General features: G+C 36.6%; 1 protein-coding gene across 2 annotated transcripts in view; it reads right to left on the bottom strand.

Annotated features, from left to right (window-relative positions):
* The window catches only part of rngtt (RNA guanylyltransferase and 5'-phosphatase), a 106,039-nt gene that overhangs the window by 18,653 nt on the left and 66,990 nt on the right, over nucleotides 1–20,396 (bottom strand). For both annotated transcript variants that reach the window (XM_023952891.2, XM_078942908.1), the window contains one exon: nucleotides 7,174–7,242. In XM_023952891.2, the coding sequence (XP_023808659.1) occupies nucleotides 7,174–7,242 (69 nt within the window). The remainder of the gene's footprint in view (nucleotides 1–7,173; nucleotides 7,243–20,396) is intronic.

Raw genomic sequence — 20,396 nt, 5'->3', positions numbered from 1 at the left:
CTAGACCCGACCTTGGCTTCAGGAACATGTCTTCCATCTATCAAATTCATTTTCATATAATGATGTGCCATTGCACATGAATTACCTGCTGTTTCAAATTTACAATTCAGAGCTTCGACTGTCAGTCTGGATGGAGGAAAAACTGTTGGACATGTCTTTCCTTTTTTACTAAGGAAAACAAAATGTGTACCATACGTGCAATGAATATACCGGTAACAGAAAAGTAACTTAAAGGTGGATGTGATGTTTTTTAATCAACAAAAATACAAAAAAATCCAATGACTGCCAGCAGAGAACTTAAATAAATTCAAATTCATAATCCATAGCTGATGGTAATTATAGCTTTCTCAATTCGAGTTGGTAAAAAAAATATTGGTGATTTATAGGGCTGGGTATCAACAATAATTTACAGAATCGATTTGACTCTCTAGAGCCTGGATCGATTTGATACACATTTTTTTAATTATTTCAATTCAATTAATTTAATTCAATTTTGAATAATAATGAATTGGATTTTTCTGCACTTAGATGCTCAAAGGACTTACAATGTATGACCAATATTTATTCACTCCTCATTCATATTTGTATAGAAATAGCTCAAGCTATAGCATTACACTTACAAAAAATGGTGCGTTAGGCCACAAATGGTTACTTTAAAAAAAAACTTTTCCTTAAAAAGAGTTTGGAAAATTCATGCCGGTGAGTATATGAAGCTGTTTGTTCAGTCAGCTATGTATGTTTAGCCGTCCTATGGGAAATTCCATAATACGTTAGCGTAAGCTAGAGGACTTTGGCTTTTGCTGCTGTTATGCGTTAGGTCACTGGAAAAGGAAAAAGGCATAAAAAAAATCGATCTCTAATTTTATGGATCGATTATTTATTTATCAAGCATGGATCGATTTAGATTAATTAATCGATTTGACCAACCAATTGGCAGCTCAATCCACAGGCAGAGATATAAATACCCCTAAATCTAAAGAGATTAAGGTTAATTATAAAAAAAAAAAAAACAAGCTTTAATCATCTAAAAAACTATTTAGTGTATTCATTTTAATGTTGTAGTAGTTTTGGTTTGTTATGTTTATTGATAGGGACAGGCGTATATTACTATGCTTTTAGCAAAAACTAATTTAAATAATTTTTCCCTAGATAGACTTGTAACACAGACAAAGATTTCATAAAGAAAATATTGGGTGGAACATTCACAAAAATAATGTTAATAGTTGAAAGAAAACAGCTTAAAACCCAAACACTGAATCAGGAAAAACAAGAAGAATAAAAGCAAACAACCAGTCAACTTGTAAATGTGTGCAGTGCTGCTGCTAGCAGAATCAAGATATTTGTCTTTTAAACTTTAGATTAATGGGGAGTAGATTCCTAATACATGCACCCATCAAAAAGTAGTTTGGAAAAAACATTTTTTGCAAAAAGGTGCTTTACAAATTCGAGCTGATGTCACTTAATGGTTTTGATGCCAGTTTATTTATATGTTTAAAAATCCTATTTATTTAGTTAAAGTTGTAAATGTAAGTATAGAGTATTTTATTAAAATATTACAGAGATGGTATTTGATTGGCTTATCTAAAATATTCCCATTATTAAGGCCTTCAACTGGTTTAAGCACAATTTGATCAATCTGTGACTAGGCAGTTGCTCTATAGGACAGGAAAGAAAATTTTCAGACATTTTCTTCCTATCTTAAAAAAATTAATCTTAGGACCTGAACACTTTATAGATCTTTATAGTAAGGCTTTAAAATTCTAATTGGGAGTTTAAGCTTATTCCGAGGTATTATTCTTCTGTGACTTGCTTTATTGATCCCCCTTTTATAACAACATGCAAAGAATCTGTTGGGGATTTTTTTATGGATATGGAGATGCACTTATATTTCTTCGTGTTGAAATTTAAATAAGAGTCATCAAACCAAGATTTAAAAAAGTATTGGTTAAACTTTTTTACTGAACCTGGGCCCAGAATGTGTGTGTGCGTGTGGGCGAGGCGGGGGTGGGGGGGTGGGGTAGTAACACACATTGTTTTCATTGGAGGCAATAGAAGCATTTTCTTCATCAAACGAAGACCAAAATTAAGGTGTAAACACGTTGGGCCAATAATGGGCGGTGTCACTCAAAGGATTCTGTGCATCAAAAATAAAGCCTGAAGTGTGTGGGACTTTTTGACCAAGTCAACTCCATCCACCTCAACATTTTTTGGATTTAGGCAATGTAAAGTCAATTTTGAGTCAAGTAAATAAATGTGCCCCAAATATTGTAAAGGTTTAAGCTCTAATAAAGTCAAAATAGCAAATTTAACCCCCCACCCATTTTTCTTTTGCTACCCAGCTTTCTTGAAAAACAAAACAACACTTTGTGAGCATTGAAAGGATTTTGCTTTGCAAAAATGGTGCAGTGAAACAAAATGAAATTGAGATCACTTGGTTTGAGGGGAAAAAAGAAGAAATTAGTAAATTTAAAATCAAAATAGCTGGAGCAAAAACTGTCCACCAATTTGACCATCATCTTTGCACTGTCAAACAATTATGTTAAATAATTTGCGTAAAATGTCATCTAATACTTATTGAACCAAATTATTTAACATAATTGTTTGACAATTTTGCATTAAAGCTTTAGCATTTTGATTGCTTATAATTCAATTCAATTCGATTTTATTTTTTTTGCCCAAATTCACAACAACAGTCGTTTCAGTGGACTTCGTGCCAGTAATTGTAAGGTAAACATACAATCAAAAAGGATCATAAATGCATAGAATTCAATAGTAAAATAAAAAAGCTTTAACTAAACAGACTAAACTAAATGGTCATCCCTGCCCTTAGACCCTCCTTCACGGTAAGGAAAAACTCCTAAAAAAAACGGAATCGGGAAAAAACGAAGAAACCTCAGGGGTGTCCACATGAAGGAGGATCCTCCCCCAGGACGGACAGGCGATGTACTAGATCTCTTAGAGAATAATTAGCTTATCTAATTCCACAACTACATATTTAAAGTCCAGCAAATGATCTTCATCCAGTTGAAGTTGGAGGACGGCTGGGGGCGCGAGATGAGCTGGAGACAGGATCCACAGCCAGGTGTAGGAGCAGTAGTAGAGGCAAGTCAGAGACGAGGTACATGGTCAGGTAAAGGATTACCTAACCATGTTTAGACACCTATTATTTAGTGTTTTTACAGAGTTTTTGTATTTTTTTTTTTACAGCCTGCCACTGTCCATCCATTGGGAATTAGTTGCAAGGACAAAATTGAGAAATTTGGCGCCATAATTTTTCAGAGGAGCTTTCACACTTAGACTGCCCAGCATAACCTGTTGTGTGGAAAGGGGGATGTCGACATTTTTCTCACTTTCATTTAGTGCAGTTTTCCCACAGTGCCGATAAACTCATTGGTAACAACACAGTTACAGTTTCTTTTGAGCTCAGCAGGAGCAAAACAAAAGTGCATCAAAACCAGGCGGTCTTATTAGACCTCTGGTTTTCTCAGTGGAAGATTTTACCATCTTTGATGTTTTGGTTTTTATCATTTTACAACTTGAGCTGTTTTGACTACGGTAGAAAATCAGGTGTTCAGGCATGTTTGGTCAGTTTCAAAAAAGATCATGGGCACTCTATCTGCATTGTTCTCAATTGTTGTCCATATCTGTTTTTACCAGTACTAAACAAAAAGATAGATAACTGTTCTCTGGTGTGTTTATCCGACATTCAAGTTTTTACCAATCTTCTATTGAGATGACTTGTTGTTTAATTTATATTGAAATTTATTTTAAAAAAACTGTTGCTGGGAAATGAAAATGACGTATTAGTTTGTTTTTTGTTTTGCTATTTGTTCATGTATTGTAAGTCATATCATCATTGCAATAATTATGACTAATATTGCAAATCCCAAGTTTTCCTCATGTCCTGCAGCCCTTACTTGTCTCCACCCACAAGGGCAGTAGTGACTAAGGCTTTAGGAAGGCAGTATTCTGGACACTTTCGAGATTGCTTTAAAAAGTCAGATGTCTTAGAAATATACCCCTTTTAAATCTTAACTGTATGGCCTGAACATTCTCCATCAGGAGATCTGGTCTAAGCAATTTTGTCAAATGCCCGGGCCTTTGTTAATTAGTTCCAAATCCATTTGTTTTTTATAACCTCAGCATGCAATGTGTTGGGTGAGATAACACACCCGGTGATCGCAGCTGCTTCAGCGGTAACCTTTGTACTGACATTAACGGACATTCACATCAGTAAGATCCTGCTGAGATGAACTCCAAAACCACTTAATCCTATTCACACAAAAAGAGATTAACTGCCTGCTGTAGACGTTGAAAAGAAACAAAAATCAATGACTTATGCACCTCACTGACCACAGGTAGCTGTAGAGCTAAACACATTTACACAGACTTTGGAGCAGCATTTGCTTTAAACTGTGATAAAAAGTAACTGATAAGGTGTTAACAAGTGTTTCTAATAAGTTAAAATGAAAGTAATTAATTATTTTAAAGCAGATTAGCCAAAACCAGAGGTGAGTCCAAATTTTGCAAAGGGTTCTTTTTTATTGTCAATGATAATTTAAATGAAATATTACCAGGTTATGTGAACCTCAGATGGAACACAGATGGCCTTTTCCATGCAAAGTAGAGTATCTCAAATTACTCAGCTACATCTAAAAAAATAGCTAATTAAAAGTAAAATTATTTTTGACTACAGATGGAGGAAAAAAATCACAACCTCTAAATGGCTAAGCTGTTTTTAACACAAATACAGAAGTATGTGCTTGACCATTTATAAATACTAGCTTTAATACTAGTACAAACTTTTACAGAAAAGCCATCAATGCCATCAAACAAGTCTATGAAAAGTTCTTACCATACAGTATCAAATCACAACAAAAAACACAATCTTGGTAACGGTAAGAAGAAAAATTACTCAACCTTTCGAGCAAAAGGGAGCTGCAAGAGGTTGCAACAAATTGCAAGCTGTTTTTAAATTTCCAAAGTCTCCAAACATTTTCTGGGGCATCAGCCACTATCTCCTGATGCTGGCTAAAACATGCAGAAAAATCTGCCAAGCTGTCCTCTTTAAACACGCTCGATTCAGATTAATTTAGTCTAAAGGAGCAAAGCAAGCGGTGACATTCACAGCATGCAACTTTCACAAAGCCACAAATGCCATTTGCTTAGTATTGGGGGATGTGCAAATGAACACCTGACAAATATTAACCACAATTATGATTATTTTGTGGAACATTTACACAATACTTAGCCAGTGAGTTTCAAAGTAAAAATTACTTTTAATTTGTGCATTTCTATAGAATTTTGTCTTCCACTTCCATTTGGGCCACCTCTGGTCAAAAATGGCCAACTTCTGAGATGACTTTAAGCAGAAATGCAGGCCAACTCAAATCAACTTGTTACTGTGGAGGTAAACAATTTCTCTTTGGCAGAAGTCAACTTTCTGATTTTTATCAGTGGATGAATTGGGGGGAAAAATGTAAATAAAACAGTTGAACAAACTTTCCACAGAAAAGAAACAAACAAGAAGGAGCTGCACAATGCCCCAGAGGGGATTATGATTCCAAATGCTGAACATCAAATGCTCACACTGGGGGGTGGCGTTAAGAGCTCCCCATAAAGCAATATGCTAGCTCCCAAAGTGCTGCCTGTTTCAAAAACAACCTCTTTTTTACACAGAGTGGCAATTTGTGCAAAGAACAACCAATAATCCGTTGACAAAGGATTAAGGTGAAAACAAAGACGTGCATTTTAAAAGGTATTAATCCAGCAAAGTCCCATTCCCATTTGAATTGTGTTGTTGTTGTTAGTGTTGCATTTGCCAGACAGCCATATTGAGCCATATGATTGTTATTACCAATTATAAGGCTCAGTTATAACTAATGACTGAGCAACTTTCCTTTAAAAAAAGCTTTTGTTTTGAAAAGGTGTTGAGAAAGCACCTGTCAGTTTTCTCAAGAAACATGGGATTTTCCTTCAATCACAAGCAAAAATATTTCATTTACAAAACATCAACAGGATATTAAATGAGTTTAGGAAGACTGTGAAATAAAGATTACTATTTGCATCATTTAGTCACATTAGACACGCTGGCTTTATGGTTCCTGAGCCATTCATTTAAGCGGCTCTGGAGACTAAAAGCTGCAGCTGAGTTTCAGAGTTTAGAGCAATTTCCTCTTTTTAGAGACAATAAACAATTAAAAAACGAAATAAAAAGCAATGTGTAGTAAGACTGCCATGTAATTCAGCTATAACACCTTCTCTTAATAGAAGGTGATCTATTAAAGATGGTTATTATTATAAATGAAATCTAAATGTTTCCGCATTTTAACATTTGAAATAATAATAAAAAAAAAGTCATGCCATTTTTTAAAGCTTTAGAAATAAATCAGGTGTGAATTTCATCTTTTAAAAAAGCCACAGCAAAAGGTCATGAAGACAGGCGATTTGAACAAATGAAACATTTAAGTTTGTGCTACTAATTGGGACAGAGTCACATTAGTTTTAGAACATTGAGAGGTGTCTGCTTGGAACAGTGGATCAGCAGAACAATTAGGCTGTGGTGGACATAAAAGCAAGTGACTTTGCCCAAAGCTCCTGGGGACGGCTGCAACCTGATGGCACCATCATGAATGACACTTAACGATAATTACCTTTTATACACGAGATAGAACAGGGCAGAGAAGAACATCCAAACTGTATCATGATTTTTTTCTTCTCTCAACAAAAGTTCAGTTATATGAGCAGCTTTCAGAACGGTCGACAAACATGAATAAAAATGAAAAGGTTCCCTGTTGCAGAAATCAATCTGAAATGATCATGCCTTTATTTTGAAGACTCAGTGGGGATTGTGCATAAGGTGTACAATCTTCTGTTGTTTTTGTTAAATTGGCTAGACCAAAATTCAACCCAGAGCTAGATTTCCGTCAGAAACCGTGTGTCATTTAATGTGCAGCGGCTCACAGAGAAAGTGTGAATATAGGCAGAGGCCCTGTAGCTTCCTTTACAATGAAAAGAGGGCAAGAGTGCGACATGAAGTGACAAATGCGTGCCGAAGATGACAAGCTGTTTGAGACGAATGTAAAAACACGCTGCGGTGTGTGACATAAACAAGGTGCAATAAAGCTATGGAATTGACAAATGACTAGCTGTCAAACACAGATGAAGGCTTACCCCGCATGGCTGGAAGATAAGCCCATCAACTTCATGGCTGACCTGGGATGTAAAGCTGCCTTCCAAGAGCTGAAAGAGAAATGGGACATAGCTTCAGTCAGGCAACCCTGATAAATGACAAGAAAGGTGGAAACACTTCAAAATCTTTTATTTATAAGTTTCAACTACAGCCCCAAAGCCCTTCAACAGCTAACACTCTAGAAAGTACAATAAGAAGCATTCAATTCTAAAACCCTGAGGCTTTATCCACATCTGGTTCCTTGATTTGAGTACATCGAGCTTTGACATAGAGGCCTTATCACATAAGAAACAATGGCAAGTGATCACAATCAGGCAACTGAAGACAAGAATAGCATCATATCTGAGAGATCCAGATGACTAAAAAGTGCAGACTTCGTCTCTTCCACTCAAACCAACCACTTCAGCTGAGCCAGAGGAAAGAAAAATGCTGCAATATACTTGAGAAAAGATGCCTAAAGGACATAGCAGAACAAACATAGAGGAAAAGTACATTCTCTGCAACACATCAACTGTTAAATCTAAAACCACCCAAAGCTCTACACATTTTTGATCAAAGCTTATTAACCTACTTTAGCTGTCCGGGGAAACATTTTATGATTAAAACCTCAAGTTATCAACCTAATAGAACTTTTCCCCCTTGTATTTTTTTTTAGTAAAGCCTAAACACTTCCGCAACAGTACAAGCTACCGGAACATTTATTTCTAGATTTTAGTTATTCAACTTTGATTAACAGCACAGGTTCTGGGAGCTATATCCATGTAATAAACTTCAAAGTCAAAACAAGTGCTCCACAGGCTCTGACAAGCAAAATGCAGCAAAAAAAAGTTTTCTCCAGGGTGTTTTTTCGTCTGCAGTGCAGCAAAAGCCAACAATGAACAAACTGCATCAGGGATGCTTAATATTCACAGTGCGTAGTCTACAAAAAAACAAAAGATAATTTAGCCACAGTAAGATTTGGAAACCTTCTCCCTCTTTGCCCAATGACTTGCTTAGGCTTTCAGCTGCTTGTTATATGAAAACACGAGTATAAGGATTAAAGATTAGAGATTTTTTGTTTCAAATCTGTGTTCAAATTAGGTTTGTCCATTGCAGGATGTTAACTTTTTTTTTATAGCTATAATGCGTGCAACAGAATTATAGGAATAGTAATGGAGAGGAAATAGGAGTTATAAAGTCCTGTACAGATACAGTTAAAAGTCAAAAAGGTGGGTTGAGTGTTTTTATTTAATGGATAAATAGAAAAAAAATGGAAAACATTTTAGAAAATTCCTCTAGCTCCACAGAAAGCTTTTAGTTCATTAGCATTTCATTTTTGTTACCAAAGTTGCCACTTAAGACCTTCAACATATAGATGTTTTTGCCTATAAAGAGCACAGCAAATGTAATTGACATAAACATTTTCCAAAGCTTTGTGTATGAATCATAGTTTTGAAACACATGGGGAATCATAAAGGAAAAGTCAATCATAGGAAACCAGAACGTATAAGCTCTCCTTTTTTATTCACATTTTAAAAGGGCTGGTTGACTACCATAAGTCTTCAAATGTTCACGCAATTTACGTGATACAAATGGATTCTGACGCAGAGAAAAGCAGCCTTGCGCTGATAAATTATACTTTACAGTAGTCAACTGCTTTTGCCAGAGAAAAGCGGTTTTGTGCCATTATGCAACACTACGTTAGTACTGTGTTAAAAATCGGCGCAAGGCCAATTTGAAAAGTTACTCTTCTTTGCGTCAGAATCAACTAGATTACATTGATCGCATTAACGGTTAAAGAGTTGCGGTAGGTCAAAGAGCATTTGTTACTTTTGTGTCGTCGGCGACATCTCAAGTGTGACAGGGTTAAGGATTTCAAAAACACTCATAGCAAGCTAGTAATGTATTAAAGACCTACTCCAATGAAAATTAGGTTTTTGGTGTTTTTCTGGCATTTCTCTCATGATAAAGGACATATATTAAGAAAATAAAGCTTAGCCTCTTAAGACCTGGCACCCACATGCTTGGAGATCAAATTTCGAGTTATATTACAACAGTTATGTCTGCTTAACTGTGGCCCTGTGACTGTGTGTGGAGGGTTAGCTCAAATATTAGCTCAGGTCTTAAGTGGTTGCAATTTGGTGCAGACGAATACTAAATTGCGCCACTGCTGCCATCCTTCTAAGCTGCACCCATCCCAAAATGCGCCGCTGGACCTCAAATCAAGTCTGTATCATTGACTAACATTGAACATTGGCTGCCTCTGCCACGCAAATCGCCTTTGGTGTACCGTTATACGCCGCTTAACCGTAACCCTTTATCTTAAACATTACCCATCCTCTGGGTTCGTGCGGCCAAGAAAAAAGTTCAGCACTGGCTGCACGTATTTGGAAAATTACGTGCAAACGTCACTTTCTTCCTGGCAATTCATTTTATTTGCTGTGCAATTGAATTCAACAATCTGCATTTGCTAGTATCAAATCAGTTCTGAGCCACAGCCAATGCTACTTGCTGGTACAATGTAGCCTAAATGTCACTTTTCACGGTTTCTTTATTGCAATTAATAAACTTTTGAGAATAGAGACCGTCAGTCGGTGTCTTAAGTCCTTTTAAAAAATTTTTTTTTAAAGAATGTGCAACTGTAATAACTTATCTGAGCACTCCTATACATTCAGAGGCTAAGCTTATTTAGGGAAGGAGGAAATGGCCTTGGTCAATAAAAAAAAGATGTAGAATGCATTAGTGCATTAAAGTGGATATCAGGTGTCATTATCAAAGCCATAAAATTAAATTAAGCAGAAAGAAATGCATTCTGGATTCTCTGGAAAGTAATAAGTATCTTGTGCAGAGAACATTCCTGTGAAATATGACATTTGTGCTTCTGCTGGAATGAGAAGCAAGTAATGGAGTGCTAAAGCTAGTAACTAAAATGGGAAGAGAAAAGAAAATAATAGAGTGCAAGCCGTGTGTTTATTTGAGGGAATGTGCAAACAAGCAGAAAATGTATTTTTAGATTTGCTGAAAATTACCGTAAACCAACACAGTGAAAACAAACAGCATCAAGCATGTTGCAGCATAGTTTTAACTCCACCAGTACCTTAGCTTCAGGCATTCACATAAATAGACATGTACACCCAGCTAAACCTGGCAGCTGAAAACAACAGCAGAAAAAATAAAAATAAAACACACGCCTGTTGTAATCTGCCTGTAGCAACAATCCCCTCCATGGGACAATTATCTTCACCACAACCCTGTAAACTGCCCAGTCATGGTTCAAGGAATGCAAAGTGGCCAAGGCTTAGACCCTGCGTCTCAAATCCCAAAATCTGAATGTGGTTGAAAAACATGATGTCCCATGAACACAACACCCAGAGGTGCAAAAGGACGCAAGCTGCTATCTCCACTGGTCTCTGGTCCTTGGCGTGGGGGCTGAGACAGTTTGACAACACAAGTGGAACATTCAAATTAGTTAGTTCTGAGGCTGACTGATGCAAAAGTGAACTCATTTATGCATTTTTTTTATATCCCTGAAGCTGCCTGAAGATGAAATGAATCGCAAATTAAGACAAAAATGATTTTTAATTCTACTAAACTTGATATTTATATTTTCAACACGCTTTGACAATGTATCAATTTTTTTTAACATTTTTATAAAAACAATTGGCAACATTTTTCAAAATAGAAAATCTAAAATATTCAATAACACAACACCTTTAAATCAAAGATTGGAAAATTATATTACACCCAGTGGCACAATAAGAGTAAAATACAGACATATCCCTTGTGAAAAATGCTTTTGACTCAGCATGCGATGTGGCAGGTCTGTGCTGACAATATTCTTTGAAGTGAAGAGACTATTGCATAATACATTTAATTTGACTTGATAGAAACATCAAGTTTTACCCAGGTTAAAAAAATTTATACATAACTACAATCTTAGTGGTGTAAAAGAAGCAAATAACTGAGCTAATTCCTGTTACTTTAACTTCTGCAACAAAGTGCAATCTCTCCTATTGTATTTTTCCCCCAGCAGCTTTTGTACTGGAAACAAAAAGCATAGACAGAGAGGCAAGACAATCTGAATTTCACGAAAGCCTCTGCCTGTGAATTTTTAAACATTTGCAAATATTTGCAGAAGTTGCATCAATGAGTCCTCTGTTGATGCGACAAGCCTTGCTGATTGCATTTTGATGGAAATTGTGTAAATTTTTGTCATCTGTAACATTCTGCAGGAAGCTTCATGCACGAGTGCACAACATGACATATGGCCCTTTCGGCATCAGTTTAACCATTGGATCATTTTCACACTTCCACAAACTGTTCTGTAGCTCAGCATAAAATGAAGTCATTAGACTCTACTTAGAAGAGAGCGAAATACATTAGGAAAATCCCCATTGCATTCTTTATCTGCAAGGGAAGCAGCACAACATCAGTGCTCTCTAGAACGATAAATGAGTCATAGCAGATCACACAAAGCTTTGACAACCATGGTGACATGGAGAAGGCAGATAGCCAGTCTAGAAAAAAATGACTCTTTTGTGAGGGAGCGGCATGTAGGCGGTGAGATCTGAGAGTTCCATTTCAGTTCTCTTGCCATCTTAGCACACCCACCCACCATCTTCCATGAGGACAATGAACCCTGGATGGAGAGATGACTTCCACTCACACATCCTCCTACAGTAAGGAAGTTCCTCGGAGTGAATAGCGATGAGAGATAGAGAACCTCCGTTTATGGTAAACCTCTTTAGGAAGGAGAAACAAAGCCGAACCTGGTTCAGAAGAGCTGTGTATGCAGAGGTGAAGAGTGAACGCCCCATTAAGAGAACTGGCTGTCACTGAAACTCCAGATCAAAACTGGAGTAAAGTAACACATGTTTGGGTAGGTTCTGTTTGTGATAGAATAACTATCAGAGTGATACAGGTCATATATAAATAAAATTGTTAAAACCCATTAGGAACACAAGCACAGTTCCATTTGTTCTTACATAGTATATTATCCTGGCCTTCCTTCTTAAGCTACATTCACACCGGCATGTGTTGAGCATTCAAAAACATGCTGTACGCAGTTTCATATACGTGTAATGCTAACAAGACACATGATGCCAAAGAGAAAAGAGAAAAAATAGGTGATGGGGCATAATTAGATGGCTTCATTGGGATTTGTATCCAACAGTCGATACACCAATGGCTGAGTTTTGAGTTATTTTGAAAGATCAAGTAATTTAGACTATTTTACATTCTGTCAAAATGAGGTATCATTTTGTCCCATTAGCACATTTTAGATATTAATCATAGAAATGCTAGAGGTGAACTAACTTAGGTGAGTAAAGAGAAAGACACACTAGCTCATAGCCTACAGCATGCTGTAAGATAAATTAATTTTTAATTTGTTAATATCCTGGCTAGAACGTAATTTTTAGCTGTTCCTAATCTACACTACTGCATTTTTACTGCCACAAGACCCTTTTCAATATAAATGATAGCTTTGAAATTGACCTTTTATCAAGAAGGACCAATTCCAACTATGATTAACTATAATTTGTTGTATAAGCTGTAGTTAAACGGCTCAAATAGTCAAAAAAAATGATTGCACTACAAAAGAATACCTTTACAGAAGAATCAAGTTAAAATGTGCTAATTGTGTCTTCAAACATCCATCACTGACAGGTTAATTAACTTTTCACTATAAAAACTACCTAGCAAATCGTGAAAGCCATCAATCGCAGTCAAAAGAAAAAAAAATGCCATATTGGGAAACAACATGTTAGGAAGTTGTGGTGTCTACCTAACACCTCAAAAATATGCAGATGTGTGTGGATGTGTCAACACATCCCAGAATTAAAAAAAAGTATCATTTCAATATATGTTATATAGCAACATGAATTGCAATGCCTTTATGTTCAGACATTTTTGAGAGTTGAAGGTGAATGTTATCAATAAAGAAAGGAATGCAATTCCTTCTTTATTTCACCTCTGAGGCTCTGCAGCAGTACCATACGCTCATTCACGTTGCTTTTAGGGAATTAAAGTGAAGGTGCTGAATCAAAATTGGTGATTGTCTTAGGCAATTGCTTAAGGCCTCTCTAAACATAAAATGAGTCGGTCTCTGAAGCTGGTATGCAGTTTGCTGCCTATTAAATAAAGACTCCCATCATCCCATCCAACCCTGCGTGCAGGGCTGGAAATCAATGACTGGTCAGGAGTCAAACTAACTTGGATATACTGGAGAACTTCAAAAGCTTCAAAACAACAACAAAAAGAGATATTTTGATGACGTTGCATGTTTTTTAGAAAAATGTTTTCAAAAACTGTTACCTAACCATGTGTAGTGACTGAAAAATACAGCCAGACATCATTTTATAGCTGACCAAGAATAGACAAAAGTTTACTGAAAAAAAAAAAACAATTTTAGTTTTTTACTATAAAGTGAATACTTGGCAAACTGGACGAGTCTCTTTAAACAATCTAGGTGAGACTATTTAGTTATTAGTAAAGTGTGAGTACTGGTCCCTCGATGATGGCACGCCAATCCCACACGAAGCGTGAATGGGCAGCGTAAATGTTCGGAGACCTCGACGATGCCCACATAAACTACACTCAGATGATTTTTTTTTTTTTTTTTACTTGTCCTGTCCCACAGCTGGGCAAACAGATGAGAGCTGAACGCCTCTTGTGTTGGACATATTTTATTTCAACAACAGGGGTTATAAATCTTCTGACAAACCAGAAGTATGTCTGAATAAACCCCTTTTGTAATCGAGGCCAAACTTTATTCATTTTAATCATATTTGAAAATCTTTTGTGTTGGACCAGAGGGAAAAGGAAAGGAGGGAGGAAGAAAGGGGGGGGAGGGTAGGTAGGAGCGTGATTATAGAGGGGGGGGGGGTAAAACCATGAAGCAGCATAAAGCAACAAGTTTCTGGATGGTTATAGTCATTACAGTGAGGTTCAGATGAAATACAAGTTTATAAGGGCGGGGCCTGTCCAAACACACACTCATGTTTTAAACATACCTGTTGGCTCCAAAAATATTCCCATGTCAACATGTACACAATACAAATAGTTTTTCTTAATTTTTAACAGTCAGGGTGCACACAAAGAGCCTGCAAGTAGTGCACACTCATCTCCTGAACAGCACTTACAGGCTCCGTAAAGGAACTTAACCTTGTGTGGTGCATAAATGTTCGCTATGGCCTATTGCCTCCTGTATGTGCATGAACACTTTTGCCCTACAAGCTAACCGAGCGTGCCATGCCCATGACATTTTCAGCGGGCCACTAGTGTGTCCTGCTCAGGTTTGCCAATTTTTTTGTCCACAGCGCTGACAGCCCGTATCCACCCGTGAGGGAAAGTGTGAGCAGTACATCTCAATGTAATGTCCAAAGGGATGATCAATTTAATGGTTACCCAGTAGAACATTAGTCTGACATTTTATCTTTATCCTTGTTTCAGATTTCACAGAAGAAAACTGAATTTTTCCAGTGAGCAGGAGTTAGGATGGGCACGTTTTGAGACGAGCCATCAAAATTCAATAAAACCTTTTCTATAAAATCGTTGAGGACAAAAAGGGAAAATAAAGTTATGTCAAACATCACAGCTGCACTAATATCAATGGCAAGTAAAATCTGGAGAACGTCGGGCCTTTTTGAGAATAAAAAAAAATTCACGGTCTGCTTATGATGTATTCAAATATACCAACTTGCTCTCATTTCCACAAAGAATGAGTTTTGTTATGGTTCCAAGACAAACTAACAAATAAACAAAAGACAAAAACATTAAGTAATAGACTCATCAGTTGAGGCAATGACATTACATCATCTGCCATACCATTAGCTGCTGCCTACTTCATCTGTTGTTGGCAGCTTCCCTGTTCCACCCTGGCAAACCGATCAGCATGGTAATGTGACACTAATAGGTCTAATCAGTACTGCAGAAGTGGTGAGAGATTGAGAGTAACAAACACTCATTTATATTTGGAAAGAATCCACACTCCATCTTCAGGATCTCATAACTTCATCTTCCTATGGGTGTGTAAGACTGCTGATATGAAATAAGTTGGGTTTAAATTTGAATTTGTTTTCCAAGCGTCATTATTTGTAGTAAAATAAGGATTTTAGAGAATAAAAAAAGAAATAGTGAAGAAAATGAACTTTCAAAATCATCACAAATGCAAGGCAAGGAGGCCTACCTGACCTTGGTTTATTATTTAGTAACTTCGATTAACATGCATTTTAGCAGAGATTAGATTTCAGCCAGTGCAGTTTTTTAAATATAATCAGCTAGCACCTTAAACCTTAAAAAAAGACCCACTACCACACATGCACAATAGTGGTGATTATGCCTGCAATTTTATTGTTATTATTGTATTATTGTATATCAAGCTCTGCGCTACGCATATCGCAAAAGTCGGCGAAAATAAATGGTGACCTTAAATTTCATAAAACAATCTTATGGCAGCTTAAAAGTGTTTAACGAATCAACTAAATCCCTTTTCGCATTTTAACACCCTTAAAGTGGTTGACCAATCGGATGCCATATGTAGATGAGGGTCAATTGGAGTGTAATTTCAGTTATGGTGACTTTTATCTAAATTAAACTGTTGTAGTAAAAATGGAAATGATGTATTTAGATGTTTTTCGTCGTCATCGCAATATTGATCACTAATATCGTGAGTTTTTCTCATATTGTGCAGCCCTAGTGGTGACTGAACCAAGCCCCCCACACATTCGCAGACTGACAGTCGTCGTGAGGAGATGAGAGGCTGTACGTTACTGAGCTTCACTGAGGCAGACTAATCTGCTCCCCACAAGAACTGAAGCCTAATGGACTAGCATGAGGTCCTTCAAAGGCAAGATGCTGAAATTGATGGTGCAGAGACCAAAACAAACAGAAAACGTATCAGTGGTGTAGAGCCTTTTCAGTCGCTCAACCTGATAAAAACAAGTCGGAAAAATAAAAAACAAATCCATAACTAATTTCTCATTAGTTTCCTCTAAATTAGCTAGAGAAAGGGTCACAACTGAGCACAAGGTTGCTTATCAGTCAATTGTAGAAGTACTTTTGAAAAAAATAAAATAGTCTATTGAAATGACAGTAATTTCCTAAAAGGGTGAAATAATGTTTTAGAAAGTCCATGAACTAAAGCCTAAGTTCAAACAAATTATTTTTTGATTGCTTTATTCTAAATCCACAGTAAGGGTATGGGAGTAAGATAACACAAATGCTTTGGAAGTTCATTGTGTATGTCTGTTTCTTTGGGTTAGTTAAGACTTCAAAAATCCATCTCTCCTGAAGCCTGTGAATGTATTAAAACAGGTTTTCAGAAAATACTGTCAAACTTAAATACCAGGTTATACAACGCGCAAAGAAAGTTTTCTAAATGTTCCAGGAAAAAGAAACCATTAAGACCAACCCCAACAATTAAACCATTTTGTTTCTGAAATCTGTGGCCTTCACAAAATCTCAGCAGTACTTCTGTGCAAAAATGTAATTATATTACAAAAATAAAGTCTTGCCACTTCTTTTGACTGCAAATGTATTATTGCTTCATAGAATTTATATTTATCAAGCAAAAAACCCCATTCTTTAACTTCACTGACCTTCATTTGCATAAAATCTCACATTTTCGAAAAACATGAATTTTAAGAGGATCCAACCACAATAGTACATTTAGAAGCTCTTTTTGAAAGTGGAAGAGGTCAGATAAATCAGGTAGTTACATAAAGTTTCTTTGTCTTCACTGGACTAGTTTAAAAAAAAAAATTATGCCACATTGATTTGTTATAAGTAGTTACAACCGGTAAAATCTAAGGCATATTTTCCTTTAAATAAAGCCCACATAATGCAGTCCAAGAGTTCACAAGACCATAATCTCTGGGGGAGAGCTAAATTCTGGATTCTACATTTTTTTCAACTTTAAGTTTCATTTACTTTAACATTTACATGTAATTGTTGGGTTATTAAACTGTTGTAAAGTACACAATCAGTTAATCTCTTTTTAAAGAAAAAAAAATCTGTCTTTCTGATAATGTGTCAGTATCCTCAAGAGGGAAAACGCATATTTTATGAAAAATAACTAAATATAGACATAAAAGTTTTAAACATTTATTTCTTGTAATTTTAATGATTATGCCCTATACATATAATCAAAATGTTAATTTTGACATTAGACCAATGAAAAAAAGAGGGTTTTTTTAATCACAAATGTAAAAAATGTATTTCTACGCAGCACATCCTTGGTTGGGCTTTCTTATTTTTTATTTTTAACGCGAATTAGTGACCGTGGCATGAAGACGATCAGCCTGTCACGGCCAAGGTGTAATGGAAGTCCAATTTGATTTGACAGCTGCCTTTAGGACAGTACTTCACAAAAAGGGGGACGCACCCCATGCGATGCCAGAGGGGGGGTGCAGTAGTAGCGTTTTTAGGCACAGGTGATATGGACACCCCTGAGGTTTCTTGGTTTTTTCCGGAATCCGTTTTTTTTAGGAGTTTTTCCTTACCGCTAAGGGGGGTCTAAGGGCAGGGATGCCAGTTTAGCTTAGTCAGTTTGTTAGTTCATTTTAGTATTTTCCTATCGAACTCTATGTATTCATGATCCTTTTGAGTTCATGTTTCACTTTTTCAATTACCGATACGAAGCCCATCGAGACGACTGTTGTTGTGAATTTGGGCTATAAAAATAAAATTGAATTGATTGAATAGCACAAATTTAACGAGGGGTAGTGGCGGCAGCGGCTCAGTGCTTGGAAAAAAAGTCTGCGCCACTATGGGTTTCCTATTATCTGTTATATCACAGAGTTTGTAACAGCCTGAAACTGTGTACTGCCGTCCCTGGAGCTGCTCCTGTCACACCTGTGTGTGTGAGAGAAGGAAAGGGGAAGGGAGGGGTAGTGGGCTCAGGCAGCAAGGTGGAACAGCGCACGCGAAGCACTGTTTATTGTGCAACACCAGGATCATCACGTGCCTTTACATGACTCAGCTCATGCTAGTAATGTCATTCTTTATGAACTGTTCTTTATTTTCCATAAATGTATTCTTTGTCTGCCTGTCGTTTAGTTCAGTGTTTTTCAACCAGTGTGCCGCGGCACACTAGTGTGCCGTGGGAGATGGTCAAGTGTGCCGTGGAAAATTGCCCTCATTAACTGATCTAAAAACATTTCCCATCTCCAGGATTTCAGCTCTGTGTTCATCCAAACAGGCCCTGATAAAACACTCAGGAGTTAGGAATATAAAAGATCGTAAAATACTTTTTCTTTGCGTTTATTTTATTTTATTAAAGACATTTTGATAAGAATGACAGTACCACGATTCAGCTGCAGCTCCGGCTGTGTTTGGGAAAAGTCCCGTTCCTTTAACTGTCTCCACCAATCATTCTTGAGGGGCTTAATCACATGTAATCAGTCTGACCAATCAGAAGTGGTTAAAGTCTTCACTTCCTTGTCCCGATTTAGCTCGTAAAGTCGCTCAGTTCTAACAAAAATACCAGCTAAAGCTCGTCTTTTGCGCTGTTGCTTTCCACAGAATCCGGTATCAGACCGTGTAACAAGTGAACAAAACAATAAAGCTCCGAAAACCGATCTTCGGCCGTTTTATGCACTACATCATGATGCATTGGGTTGTGAGAGTGACAGCACATACGGAGATCTGTTGTTAAACGTCTTGAAACCAACGAACACGCATCAAACTATTTTTAAATCTTCTAACTTAACTTTTATTGAATCTTTTAGGAAAAAAAAGCTGCAGTTTCCAGCTTTTTCTGCAAGAATAATCTCAAAAATGCATGTGAGATTGTGGAGGGGCTGTAGATCAATACATATTATGAGTTTCTCCTTCTTTTTTTTTAATTTTTGGATGCTGGTGTGCCGCGGGATTTTTTTTAAGGTTAAAGTGTGCCGTGGCTCAGAAAAGGTTGAAAAACACTGGTTTAGTTGGTGTCAGTATTTGACGTAAAGACGGCAGGTAATGCAGTAAAACAACTGCACTTTTTGAGATCATAAATAAACAATCGATCATTTAGAAAATAAATCAGCACAATGTTTTTTACCCATTTCTTCAGACTAAAAACGTTAAATATATTGAAGCTGCAGTGATATTGTTTCAGATCAATTTACATTTAATATTATTTATTGGTTGAATTATTTTTCTCACCATCAAATGGTTCAGTTGGTCAAAATGTTTCTAGTTTAAATAAAGAATGACAGATTTTTTTTTATTTCAGGCACTTTAAACTTCTTTTCTGTTTTAGACTATAACAGGGTTTCTGTGTGGCAAAATAAATTAAATATTTGTTGAAAGTGGATTTATATTGCTTTTTTCTTTTGTTAATGTTAAAAGATACAATTTTAGGTATACTTACACAATTTTTATAGATACTAACCTAATATATTGTTACCGAGCGAGTGTGTGTGTGTGTGTGTGTGTGGGGGGGGGGGGGGGGGGGGGGGGGCGAAACATTTTCTTTTTCCTAGGGGGGACCTTGCAAAAACTAATTGAAAAGCACTGCTTTAGGCCATCTGTATTGTTTACAGAAATGGTGTATCTCATTTCCTTCTTGACAAAAGTCTATAGATTCTCTTCCTCCAGACACTGGGAATTTTATTTCCAAGAGAAATGCAAAATTTACCTTCATCTGAAAAGATGGCTTTGGACCATTGAGCAATAATCCTTTTCTTTTTTTCTTTAGTCTTCGTGAATTGCTTTTGCTTTTGGCTTAGCAGTGGCTTGACAAAAGGAATGTGACAATTGTTGTCGATAAGTAAACAAAAATAATTTTTATAAATTAAAACAACAACAAATGTATCAAATTTAAATATAAAAAAATACGTAACCTATGATTAAACTTATATGGTTCACCCAAAAATTCAGGAAGATGCCTGTCTGGTTGAGTGGAGGTACCTAAACTGTCCATTATTGTGAGTGTGCGCGGTTGATTTGTTTGTCTCTGTGCACCCCATAGGTGCACTGGTGACCCTTTTTAAGATGTTCACCAACTCGGCTGATGACAACTGGGACATGCTTCAGCAACCCTTGACCCTGAACAGCATCAAGTGAATAAAGAAAACAGACGGCCTGATAACTACTCAAAGAAAAAAAAAGATTCCATCAATTTTACACAGAGTCTACTTGACTTTATTCCCCTTTGAGCAAAACACGTGTAATGGCAACGTTTTTAAAGGAACACACAACTTAAACAGTCTGTTATCCAAGTCAATGAGTAATAAAA

This window comes from Oryzias latipes, chromosome 24 (assembly GCF_053564925.1).
Source record: "Oryzias latipes strain Hd-rR chromosome 24, Olatipes_Hd-rR_3.1".
NCBI lineage: Eukaryota > Metazoa > Chordata > Actinopteri > Beloniformes > Adrianichthyidae > Oryzias > Oryzias latipes.
This window is presented reverse-complemented; position numbering and strand designations above follow the sequence as displayed.